This window comes from Sminthopsis crassicaudata, chromosome 4, assembly GCF_048593235.1.
Source record: "Sminthopsis crassicaudata isolate SCR6 chromosome 4, ASM4859323v1, whole genome shotgun sequence".
Taxonomy (NCBI): domain Eukaryota; kingdom Metazoa; phylum Chordata; class Mammalia; order Dasyuromorphia; family Dasyuridae; genus Sminthopsis; species Sminthopsis crassicaudata.
The window spans coordinates 99,840,469-99,854,074 of record NC_133620.1 but is presented as its reverse complement, the minus strand read 5'-3'; the positions used below and the strand labels follow the sequence as shown (position 1 = coordinate 99,854,074).

At 40.7% G+C, this 13,606-nt stretch overlaps 1 protein-coding gene across 2 annotated transcripts in view; it reads right to left on the bottom strand.

Moving 5' to 3' along the window:
* Positions 1 to 13,606, bottom strand: part of SOX13 (SRY-box transcription factor 13) — a 73,499-nt gene that overhangs the window by 18,369 nt on the left and 41,524 nt on the right. For both annotated transcript variants that reach the window (XM_074308896.1, XM_074308897.1), the window contains exons 2-5: positions 5,875 to 6,082; positions 3,590 to 3,698; positions 3,393 to 3,479; positions 881 to 1,053 (exon numbers count right to left, since the gene is read on the bottom strand). In XM_074308896.1, the coding sequence (XP_074164997.1) occupies positions 881 to 1,053; positions 3,393 to 3,479; positions 3,590 to 3,698; positions 5,875 to 6,081 (576 nt within the window). In that variant the 5' untranslated portion in view covers position 6,082. The remainder of the gene's footprint in view (positions 1 to 880; positions 1,054 to 3,392; positions 3,480 to 3,589; positions 3,699 to 5,874; positions 6,083 to 13,606) is intronic.

Sequence of the window (13,606 nt, the reverse complement as noted above, 5' to 3'; positions counted from 1 at the left end):
CAGGAACTCTTAATCACAACTCTCGATGACTAATGATAAGATGTAATTACTTCCCAATAAGAGAGGTGAAGGACTCTAAGAGCAGAATACACATATGTGTATATGCTGGGATAGGAGATAGGAATGGTAGATTTTGAAAAAATTGAACCTAAGTGAACTAAATCTATAGCTGATGTTCTCTAGAAAACCTAAAGGGAAAAAAATTATATTGATATGACCTGACTTGATAAAGTCTTTTTGTAATCACTATTTCTTCTTTTCGATATTCAATAACCATCTTTTCAATAATATGCTTTGGAATTTTTCCAGGAGTCAAGACTTTTCCTAAGTCTAGATTACTAGGTTTTTTTTTTAAATTCTCATTTTCTGTGTGTGTGTGTGTGTGTGTGTGTGTGTGTGTGTGTGTGTGTGTGTGTGTCATCAGGTGATTTTCACTGCCTCTTCTTTTCACTATTTTCACTGCCTCTTCTTTTCTCCAAAATCAGCAGTCTCATGTGTTAGTACTTTCAGTTCCTAATTATATAGTTATGTAGTGACTTGAACTCGAGGATAACTAAGAGATCTTTTAATATCTCCCTACTTACTCAAGACTTCCACTGCCTATTACTCATTTGAATTCATTTTAGCCTAACTAGGGGCCCCTGGTTCTTACAGTTATGCTTAAAAGAATGGATATTCCCTCCCTGATATATACACATATCTCCTTCTGCATGATTGTCCCACATGTTGTCAACACATAAAATACAGAATTATTAAAATTACTTTTCCCCATTCTTGACAGAGTCCTTGGTTGTTAGGATTGTTTGGGTCTTATCCTTAAGCTTCTATCTCTTACCCCTGAATATACCAAATTTCAAGAAGAGGGAGGGGCAGGGCTCACCTGCTCTTGCTGCTGTCTGGCTAGCTCCATCTGTTGCTGCTGCTTCTCAAACAACATGGCGGCCATATTCTTCTGCTCTGAGTGAGCTGTCAGGAGCTGGTCCCGAAGAGTGGACAGCTGGTGAATCATGACCAAGAGCTGAAGTTCCTTTTCCGCCAGGCTTTCTTGGGTCCCTGTTCAAATGATAAACATTTCCCATAATTCCTTATAGAACCAGCAGACAGATAGTAAGTCAGACATAGAGGTATTCTCCTTCTCAAAGTCAATTTTTGAGATCTCTTGCCTAATATGGCATCCCAGGCTTAGACCAATGTCTCTAGGTCTCATTTCCAGGACACACATAGTCAGAAGGCTATGATAGAATAAATAGCAAAGAGAAGGCAGGACAAATAAGAGAAGGATACAAATAGAGCTATGAGCTATGGCCTGAGCTTCATTCACTAATAGTCCCAACAGTCACAGGGCCATTGAAAAGAGTAAGTAGCACTGCTTTACTCACAACTCTCTTGTATTTTACTTTCCCTTATAATATACAAACTCTGCACATGTCTTCCTCCTTTTAGAGTTTAAGGTACTTGATAAAAGAGTTTAAGAAACTGAGAGAAGAGTGTTGGATTCAGAGTTTAAAAAAAACAATGGCTCTTCTTTTGATCATTTTTCTTTTTTCCTTTCTTTTCCTCTTGGTGAGGCAATTGGGGTTAAATGACTTACCTAGGGTCACATAGGCTGAATTTGAACTCAGATCCTCCTGACTTTGGGACCAGTACTCTACCCACTGCATCATCTAACTATCCATGTGACCATAAAAGAAATTTGCCCTGATGGTCTTGAAACTCCATTTCATTTCTATGATCCCATATTATAACTAACTTTGTGTCCTTGGCACACAGAAAAACCTTTTGCAAATAGTAACTACTTAATAAATCTGGACTGAATGGAATCAAATTAGAGGCAAGTGAAGCAAGAGGAGGCAAAGTCACATAGCATGGACTAGAACTAGGTTCTTCTGACTTCAAGGGCTTATGGCTCTATTATGTTCCCAATCTGTTAAAAGAATTAAATAAGTTAATCAATAAGCATTTATTAAGCATTCTTTTTGTGGCTGATCTCCTTGAGAAGACCCTCAACACAAGGTGCCCTCAATTTTTTTCTTCTTGCTATCTTTTTAACTCTCCACAGTTTGTCTTCCAATCTCTTCATTCAATGGAAATTGCTCTCTCAAGTTAAAAATGATTTCTTTAATCACCAAATACAATGGCCTTTTTTTCATTCTTCATATTTCTTGACTTTCATGAAGGAAGTCTTTAATACTGTGAATCACCCTCTTCTTCCTGATACCTTTTTTCTCTAAGCTTTTGTGACTGCTCTTCATTCTCCTCTTACCTATCTGACCTCAGTTTCCTTTACTAGATCCTTATCCAGGTCTATGCTAACCAAATATGTCCCATGGGGCTCTGTCCTGGGTCCTCTTGTCTTCTCCCTCTATATCATTTCACTTCATCAGCTCTCTTGGATTCAATTCTCTTAGAGTCTTAGATTTGCTTTTCCAATCTTGACCTTACTGCTGACATTCTTTTGTGTTTTGTTAATTTATTCTTATTTTTATCATTATTATATAAATTATTATTACTTATTTACATTTAATATTGTTTTCCTTTGAAATTAGGAGTTCCAAATTCTCTTCCTTCCCTATACACTGAGAAGGCAAGCAATATGATATCAATTATACAAGTGAAATCACACAATCTTCTATATTAGCCATAGAGCATCTATTGATATTCAGTTTCATTTCTCCAAATGGCTACTGGACATCTTGTAAGTATCTTCAATAATTCAAAAGTAAACTTGTTATCTTTCCCCAAAATCTCCTCTTTTGAATTCCTCTGTTACTATTGAGAGTAGCACCACCCTCCCATTTGCCCATACAAGCAAACTATGACATTCTCAACTCATTCTCTCACCCTGCCCCTACTATCCAAACTATCCCTCATCCTCCAATATCCAAACTATTGCCAATATCTCCTGCATATGACCCCTTCTCTTCTTTGATACTACAATCCTCTCTACAAACTTCCACTACAATTTTCGACACCTCAATAGCTACTGATTGGTCTGCATTTTCACTGGTAACCCACACCCCCATGTCTAGAATACTCTCCCCCTTCATCTCTACTTCCTAGATTTTTGACTTTCTTCAAATCTCAGTTAAAATCCCATCTTCCACAGAAAACTTTTCCCAATTCCACTTTATTTTAGTATCTTCCCTCTGTGGATTATTTCTAATTTATCCCATAGTTGTGTGCATAGTGCTCTCTATTGGACTAGTGGGAATAACTGTGATCCTTGAAAATAGAGGCTCTCTTTTAAAATCTTTTTTTGTATAACTAGTGCCTAGCACATAGTAGGCACTTTATAAATATCTTGGCCCACCAACTCAAGAAAATAGCACAGATACTCAGCCTTCTGTTCACATACCCATTACTCACTCTCTGTTAAGGTATAAGATCCTCACCTTTGACATCTTTGGTTTCCACGGTGCTTCTTCCCAGAAGCCTCTCTCTCCAGTCACTGGACAGAAGCTTCTCAATGGTTGGCATAACTGAAAAAAAAAAAAAAAACAATAGATGAAAATCGACCTTTCCCAATAGCTCCCATTACTATTCCCAGGCACTCTGGAAAACCCACATCTGCCCTTGATAGGAACCTTACCTTCTTTCAAGTTCCGATTAAAATCCAGCTTTTCTTGGCTCCCAGTGGCTGGCTCAGGCCCAGATCTCCTAGGTTCTGGGGGCCCATCGCTTCTTGGGGACCCGCAATCCTATAATACAATTCATCCCACATTGTCATTATGTGGCCGGTTGTCCCGCAGACAAAGAAAGACATACAACCAGAGGGAAGACAAGTCTTCGGCAAAGGCAGAGTGGTTTTTGGGGAAAAGTAGAAAAAAGGAGGCTGAGCTTTAGATTGCTTGGGCTGTTTTTAACTATGTGTGTCTTTCTTACATGGGATTTCCAAGCTCCCCGACATGTAAAAAACAATCTCCACTCCACATTTTAGCTAAGTCAAAGATACATTATTCAGGTCAAATGCAATTGCAAGGAAACATACCAACAGTTTTCTCTCAATCTGGTGGATTCTCCTTAACGTAATTGATAGCAAAACAAAAGATAAAGAAATAAGGCCAGAGAAGGGAACAAGGTTTTCAGTTTTCAGCTATGCTTTTGTAGTATTTAACAAAAGGGTATGATGACAACATGGACACAGCCTCAGAAAGACCTGATCAGTGGTTCTGGCTTATCAAGAAGCCATAACACTGGGACAACTAGGTGGATCAGTGTTTAGAACACTGACTTAGGAGCTGGGAAGACTTGAGGGTTTTTATATCCTGGGCAAGTAACTTGCCAAAACAACAACAACAACAACAACAAATAACACATCCCTAATCCTCTATCTTCTACAAAGAATCACAGATAGAAGCGGGGTCTTAGAGGCCACCCAGCTCAATTTTAAAAAGGAAGGGACTTTACATGATTTGTCCAAAGCAGTGAGAGAATAAGCATCAGAAGCAAGATTTGAATCCAGGTCCTATTTCCAGAACCATTTGTAGCATGGAAATTCAGGAAACCTTAGTGTTAGAAGGTTACTGCTTCTGACTCTCCTACCTTCACAGGACTGACATTATTGCTGCATCCACAGCTCTCCCCACTATTCCCTTTCAATCCAGTCAAGCCAGTCTAAGCACCATCCCCTTCTAAGAGCTATATGTTGGCTCTCACCATTCCTCTCCCCTTAGAAACAGCCCCCCTTCTTCTTGATATTATCGGCGTCCAGCCCAGCCATCTGAGCCTTCCTCCAATCCTCCTTTCTTCCATGAAGCCTCCCCTGACCACACCAGCCCAGAAGGATCTCTCCCTCCTCCCATCTCTCACAGCCATTATTGTCTGTACCCTTCATCATCTGGCTCTTTAATTATAAGCCTTGTGACATCTTTTGAATAGAATCATAGAATATTTTAGAGCGGGAAGGAACCTTAGAGAGCTTCTAGTCCACCCCTCTCATTTCATGAGAAAGAAACTGTATTGTTGTCTTGTATGGTTATTTAACTCTTGGGTGTATAATAAGACTGATTTCCAAGAGTCACATGGGAAAAGAGTTTCATTAGTACACAGCTCATTAGATATCTACATGTACCTGCCTTCTTTCTCTAACTAGACTGTAATGTAAGACAGGGACAGCATGATAAAATGGGAAGAATGGAGACTAAGAGAGGCTGGGTTGGGTATTTTCTTGTCTCTGTGCCCTCACCTGTACAATGTGGAATTTACGAGTAGACAGCATAAAGGTCCTTTTAGCTTTAGTTCTGGAGCACCATGAAGCAGTGCACATACTAAATCAAGAGCTATATTTCTTATTCTTTTACAGAGCCAGGCATAGCAAAGTTGCTCCAAATGAACAAATGCCAGGTCCCTGTTAGGGACGTGAGCATAAAAAGCAATAATAACAGTTCACATTCATATAAGCACTTTAAAGTTTACAACTCTTTCCCCACAGGAAGTCTGTGAAATAAAAAGTACAAATGCTATTATAACCATTTTATTGTCTAGCTTTTACTAATTTTGTATAATGAAGTCAAGTGGCCTGAACTTTGAGCCAAGAACAAACCCAGGAAGGGGAAGTAGGTTGTGATGCAAAATGCACTGGATATACATTTCAAAGGATCTGGATTCGAATCTCAGTTCTGCAACTTCCTGTGGGATCTAGAGTAGTTTACCTCAGCTCTCTGGGTCTCAGTTTTCTGAGGTATGAAATGAGGGGGCTGGATCTCCACTGTAGCTATGAACCCTAATCCTGCCACCAATTCTCTATCTGAATGAAATACTTTGCCAACTGGTTGAGTACTATTGCCCTGGCCTGTGATTCCAGTTGAGCATGAATCTCTAAAGACAGAAAGAAGGGAAACTGTATCTGGAGCAATCTAAGGGTAATCAAGTCACCTGGGGTGGCCCACTTGAATCAGCTCCATCCTGGGGTGGGCGGGCTGGGTCTCCGGTCAAGGGCTCTGCAGCAGGGGCTGGCACCTGCTGGCCAGATGGAGCCTCCTGGCATATATCCTTCTTTTCTTCTGCCTTGACAGTACAGTTCACCATGGTCCCAATGCCATCGAGTGCCAGCTGGGGAGAGATGGGGCTCCTCATGGACATCCTGCCAAAGAAAGGAAAGAAAAAATCAGAATGAGACTCGCCTAATTTTAGAAGCCCAATATCACAACCAATTTCCCCAACTTTTAATATACCCACACAGGCATTCAGTGTCAGAAGTCTAAATTCTGTATTCTATACAAAAAGGTAAGAAAGGGTAGCTGCCTACATATAAACCTTTCAACATAGGGGCTTCTGGAGAGGGGAAAGGGAAAGGTTAAAATAAGCACACATATACCCATATACAGAGAAAGAGAAGAATAGAGAGAGACAGAGACAGACACACACACACACAGAACACTTGTTATATACCAGCTACTGTTCAAAGTCCTTCATAAATATTATTTCATTTAATCCTCACAATAATCCTAGAAGGTAATATAATAGCAATGATATTAGAGCTAACATTTATATAGCATCTACTATGTACCAAGCAACCCACTAAAAATTTACAACTATTATCTCATTTGATCTTTACACAACTCTGGGAGGTAGATACTATTATTATCCCCATTTTACATATGAGAAAACTGAGGGAAACAGAGATTAAGTTATTTATCTAAGATCCCACAATGGTCTGACTGAATTTGAACTCAAGTCTTTCTGACTCAGACCCAATACTCTATTTACTTTGCCTACTAGATAGTATTTTTCTTTCTGGATAAAGTAGTTTATGAAAATTGAGAATAATTATAGCCAATGACTACTTATCAACTCAATCTTCAACACTTTGGTTTGGTTTAGAAGAAAAAACAGCGAATTTGCCAATAACAACAACAATCTTAAATTGTAAATCATTAGCAAAGTTCTTGGCACATAGTGGGCACTTCAGAAATGGTTCTCTCCTCCCTTTAATTTATTTCCCCTTAATTAGGAAGAAGAATTTCAAAGGTAGTAAGGGCTATCTTATCTACCATGCTCACATTAGGCATAGAGAACAGAGGCAAAAAGCAAGTTCAATGACTTGTCCAAAGTTACATAGATGAGTAACAAGGAATTGGATTTGAAATCTGGCACTCTATAAAGTATCATACCTTCTCCAAGTGACCTTGGACAAGTCATCAAAGACCTGTTTCTTCATCTCTACAATGAAGAGTTTGGGTTCTGGTGTGGAAAAGTATGTTCTAGTGTCCTCAAGTCAAAACTATTTTTATAAGAATACTGAGATATTAATTGCCTATTAAAATACTGCCTTTACTCTGCCATCTTGGTTCCACCTCCTTAAAATACTTTCTTTTGTGGTATTGGATCTTCATCCTATACTTCAACCAAAGCAATATATTGTAACACACTGAATATAGAAGCAGAATATCCAGCTGTCTTCTATTAAGCCAGTTATTTTTTTAAAAAATTGTAAAAATATGTAAAACAATGTCATCCTTCTAATTCTTTTTTGTTTGTTTTGGAAAAAAATATTTGTTTTATTAAAATGTTATTGATGTTTGACATGTATTGAGTTTATTTTTTCCAATGAATTAACAATTTTTTAAATTATGGGTTTTCATTTTAAATACAGCAAATATTGATAGAGGAGGCTAGTTCATAGAATCCCGACTCAATATTATTAGATATGTCCTCGAGTACTTCAGTTTTCTCACCTATAAAATGGGGATAAATAATATTCATGAGTACCTACCTCAAAGGGGAGGGGAGTTATGACTCAAATAACACATTTAAACACTGTGCAGTTAAAAACTTTGAAACAATTTAAAGATTAGATACAGTAACTTTATGTATACTTTCCCTGGGGCTGGGTTCAAAGCTACAACTCTGCACCTTTCTCAGCCCGCCAGGCAAATGCCCTTCTGTCCTTTAAGTGTCTCCTCTACAATTCCCGCAGTAGATTTAATTAGGGGGCCCCAGTAATAGATGAGATTCGATTTGTTTGGCATTAAAAGCCCTTCATAACTTTAGTCCCCACTATGCCTTTCTACATTTTTTTGTTTTAAATACCCTATATCCTTCTAAGAATTCTATCCTCTAAGTGTCTCCTCTATAGTTCCCTCAGTTGTTAGGGGGCTCCAATAACAGATGAGATTCGATTTCTGTTCAGCATTTGAAGCCCTTCATAATTTCAGTCCCTGCTCCCCTTACATCCTTTTAGTTTTTTTTTAAATATCCTACATCCCCCTCAGAATACTTCTATCTAATGATACCATCCTTTCTGTTCCCCAAATCAGCATTCCCATCTCTAGAGACTGTGCCTTTCTATCTATTCCATGCCTGGAATGCTCTGCCTCCTGTCTTCACCTTCAGGCTTTCCTGGCTTCCTTCAGCTAAAAATCACACTGTATGTAGGAAGCCTTTCCCAATCCCTCTTAATTCTAGTGCCTTCTATCTATTGATTATTTCCTATTTGTCCTGTATCTAGTTTGTTAATACATATTTGTTTGCTTTTTTCCCCAATGGTGAGCAGTGACCATCTTTTCCTTTTTTCTCTTTTTCTTTCTTTCTTTTCTTTCTTTGCCATTCTATGTATTCCCAGTGCTTATCACAGGAAGTGGCACCTAGTAGGTGCTTAATAAATGCTTATTGACTAACTGACCTAGACCTGACCACTCTGTCGACCCATACTCCACCCCAGTGTAGCCAAAGGGAGAAGGTATTATTAACTGGACAGGTCTGGAAAGGACATGAGAGCACGAGTTCCACGCCACTCAGGTAGAACAAGGGGGGCACAGAGAAGAGATGGGCACTTGTGCCCCTCCGTCAGTGCTTGGAGTTCTGGATCCAGAAGCATCAGCGGGTGAATGAAACCCAGAAGCCCCCTACCCCCTAATTCTTCTTTTCCTCCCCCCACCCCGGGGCCCAGATTGACTCCAGGAAGCAGAGAGGCCTCAGCCCATCCGGCTGGAGGGGAGCCCCCGCCCCCCTGAGCCAGCCAACTAGCCAAGGCCCTCTGGGAGGGGGGAGGCCGGCGAGGCTGGGGGCGGGGCAGGGTGGGGAGTAGAGGGGGTGGGGGGAGGCCGGGGAAGGGGTGTTCTCCTGAAGCTCAGGGCAGTAATTACATAACAAACAAACCCCAGGCTCAAGCTGTGAATTAATCAAACCGCTGAAAATAAAACCTTCCTCTCAGGAACTTCAGACAAAGGAAACGAAAACAACCGGGCTGGCTGGGAAATGAAAAGGCAGCGGGCGCTGAATGGGGGACAAAAGGAAATCAGACAATAGGGTGTTGGACAAAAGCAATAAAGCCAGGGGAAGTGTGACAGGAGAACAATGGGGGCCTGTGTGTTTCTGATCCGAGCCTGGGGCTTTTTATCTCCAGTCCCGGCCCTCCTCCAAACCCACCACTTGGCTCTCGGGGTGATTGGGTTTCCTCCTTTCTTGGGGGCTGAGCCTCTGTTTTTCCTCAGCTCGGGTCCCCCCCCCCCCAACTACGGGCTGGTCCCCTGCTCTCCCTACCACCTCCTCCCAACCAGGGGCTTCTTTCCCTTTTCTTCTATCATGTGGGACCCAGCAAATCCAGTTAGGAGATGATGGGGAACCCCGTCCCAGACACACACACACACACACACACACACACACACACACGCGCGCGCGCACACACACACACACACACACACACACACACACACACACACACACGGCTGTTTTCCAACTTCAACCCTAACATCCGTGGCCTTTCGCTGGGAACTCGTGCTTAGAGCAGGAGAAACTGATGAGTTTCTGTCCCTCTTAAGGAGAAGCTGTTTATCGCACAATGGAAAGAGCATTCTGTTCCGATCCTGACACTGCCCCCAGAATTTCCTCGCCCTTCGTCTTCAGGAAGAAAAAGGGATTGAACGAGATGGTTTCTCATGGCTCCATCATGCTGTATAATTCCGTGATTTTCAGTTGTGTTTGTCAATGGGGCTGCTTTGAAGTTCTGAGGAAAGCACTCCCCATCTTGGGCTCCTTCCCCTGTCAGTCTTAAGAGTCCTTGGGGACTCATGGACTTCACTAGGAGTGAAAGGGACCCTACGAGAATTTATTGAACGCTCCGTGCAAAGTCCTGTGGTATATTCTGAGGAAACCATGATAGAAACATCCTGCCCTCCAGTAGGTTACATACTAGATGTTGTGGGTCCTTCATTCTCAAAGAGTACCATGATATCAAGAAGGTGATGTCAGGACATGCAAGTGACTTGGATTTAAGTGAGGGAGGGCTGTGCAAGGTAGAGGGTAGAGGAGGAAGGGAGGACATGTATATGCAAACATATATGTCTATGTAAACATAGAAACAAGCCTGCCTTTAAGAAGACATAGCAGAGGAGCAGCTAGGTGGCCCAGTGAATGGAACACTAGCTCTGAAGTCGGGAGGATCTGAGTTCAAACTCTGGTCTCAGACTTTTAACACTTTCTAGCTGTGGGACCCTGGGCAAGTCACTTAACCCCAATTGCTTCAGCAAAAAAAACAAAACAAAACAAAAAGACGAGGACATAGTGGGAGCAGGGAGAAGGACATGTTTATAGATAACCAAGTATATGACAATAAAGAAGGAGCATCTTAGAGGTCATTTAGTCCCCAGCTTCTTAACCTGTGTGTTGCCACCCCATGTGGAGTCTCCTAACTGAATGTGGATATTGTGGAATTGTGATTTATTGCCAGTAAAAGTTAGATTTATGTGTCTATATGTACCCAAAGTCACATAAAAATTCCTCAGGCACAAAAGGGTCACCAGAGGGAAAAGTTTAAGAAGCCCTGAATTTTAGTCCAACTAGTTCATTTTATAGATAAGTAGACAGAGGCCTACAGAAGCCACACATGTCTACTCCAAGATCATCCAACAAGATGGTGTAAAGCTCAAGTCTTAATTCTCAGCTGGTCTGGGTTTTCTTTACCATATCATATAGGCTTTTTGTTTTGTTTTTGGAGGTAATAGGGATTAGTGACTTGATCCCACAGTTAGTACATGCCTGATACCAAAATTAAAACTTAGGTCCTCTTGATTCCAGGGCCAGTCTCCTCACATCACATGGTTTTACTTTGAGTTCCATTAACACAAGAATTTGGACCCTGGATTGAAGGAAAATCTGATTTGGGGAGGGGGGGGGGTTTGTTTCTGGATAGGCAGTTAGGGTAAAGTGACATTCCCAGAGTCACACAGCTAAGAAGTAAGCCTGAGGTCAAATTTGAATTCAGGTCCTCCTGACTCCAGGACTAGACTCTATCCACTGTGCAATCTAGCTGCTCCCAGAAGGAAAATCTGATACGCTACAGGCTACACTACCCAAGCTCCAATTAGGGTCAGTTGTAATGGAGGGTCTAGGAGAGGGGCAATGAGGGAGAATGGAAAGAAAATTGAAACAAAGACATGAGTGCACCACAGTTGGCTAGGTGGCCCTTTTCATTTAGTACTTCATATTCCTATTTATTTTCTCAGTGTATATAGGACTTCTCAGTCATGAATCCAGCTGTCTTGTGATACTCTTTCCTCTATATGCCCAGCTTCTTAAATTGTGGTTCATGACTCCATTTGGGGTCCTGTAACTGAAAGCAGAAATCATGAAGTTTTGATTTATTAGTAGTAAATGTTTGATTTGTATACCCATTTTATATACCTATATGCTCAGGTAAAAATTTCTTGGAAGAAAAGGGGTTGTGGAAAAAGTTTAAGTAATCCTGCTATAGTACAAGTGAAACAACCTAGGTTACATGGAGGGGTTGGCACTTTGGGTCTCTCCTCCTGCTTGGTTCTGATGACCGGGAGGAGAGGGCTATATATCTGACTGGATCCTCTCCTCCCCCTAGACTAGGACTCAGCCCCCACGGGGAAGGAGTTCTGGGGCCCTGAGTTTCCTTTTTGAAACTGTCTTTCCTCTCTCTTGCATGAACAATGTGAGAGAGGAGCCAAGTCCCCTTGGCCCAGGGCCCTTTCAAAGGGCTCATGGTGTGGTACAGTGCAAACAGCAAAGCCTGGCATTCATATTTGGCTCTGCCACTGGTTCTCTGGGTGACCTGGGGAGTCAGTAATAATTCACATCGATCTGGCTCTTTGAGCTTTGTACAGCATTTTTCTCACAACCATCCTGGGAGTTGGGGGCTGTGATATTCATTACTCCCATTTTAGAGATGGGGAAACAGTGGTAAAGCATAGGGGATTGGCAAAGCAACTTGCCTAGGGTCAAATAGCAAATAAGGGTCAGGAGTAGGAGCTCAAATCTAGATCTTCTGAGTAAGAAACTGCTTTTCATCTTTCCTCTACACTGCTAGGCACTCCAGAACCCAGCACAGTCTCCTTAACTCCAGGACCTTTGAAACAACATAGGCTTGACTATGTTTTTGATTGTACCCATGATTGCTTGGTGTAGGACACCTCCTCCTACCAATGCTACTTTTCTGGGATTTATAATCTTGGGTGGTACTGTAAATAGGGACTGGGAGTGAGGAGGACCTGAGTTCAAATATGCCCTCTGATACTTAATAGCTGTGTGATCCTGGGCAAGCCACTTTACCTTGTTTGCCTCAGTTTCCTCATTTGTAAAAGGAGCCAGAGAAGGAAATGGCAAATTACTTCAGTATATTTGCCAAGAAAATCTTAAAAGAGATCACTGAGAGTCAGGCATAACTGAACGACTGAACAAAAACAAGAGTTTTCTGGGAGCAATTAGGAGTTAAGTGCTCTCCCCAACCCTCCATATCTGGCCTGTATTTGAGGCAGTATGCAGTATCATAAACATTACAGATAACTAGGTGATGTAGTGCCTATGACCCTAAGTTGTGTGACCCTGGAAAAGTCTTTTAAGCTTTTTCAGCCTCAGTTTTCCTTATCTTTAAAATAGGACTGATGATAACAGCACATAGCCCCCAGCAATATTGTGATGAACAAATGAGATAATATATGGAAAATATTTGCTAACCCTAAGGACAGAAAATGTTAACTCTGAAAGGTCCTTGAAAACCTTAATGCATTATAGAAATGTTAACCCCTTTCTTTCAGTTTCCTCATCTCTAAAATGGGATTAATAATAATGCCTACCTACCTCATAGAGTCGTTGTGAAGATCACACGTGCCAGATGCATAGTTGAAGCCATATACTTGCTTATTTCTTCCCTCCCTATTATTTTTATTATAATTTTATAACTTTATTGGTTAAATGAAGGAGTTGGAGTAATGATCTCAAGATCTGTGTTTGTGTGTGTGTGTGTGTGTGTATATATATATACATATATATATATATATATATATATATATATATATATATATATATATATATATATATATATATATATATATGAACTTGTACACATTGGACTAAAGCAAGGATTATTTTTTTTTTTTTATGCCATGGATGCCTTTGGCAGTCTGGTGAAGTCTAGCCTATAGAATCCTTCTCAGAATAATGTCTTTAATGTATAAAGTAAAATTCTCAAATAGCAAAGAATTGGAAATTGAATAGATGCTCATCAATTGGGAAATGGCTGAATAAATTATGGCATATGAATGCAATGAAATATTATTGTTCTATAAGAAATGATGTCCCAGCATGATTCATAAAGAAATGTGTATTTAAAAAGTGAATATACAAACAAAAGAAATGATGA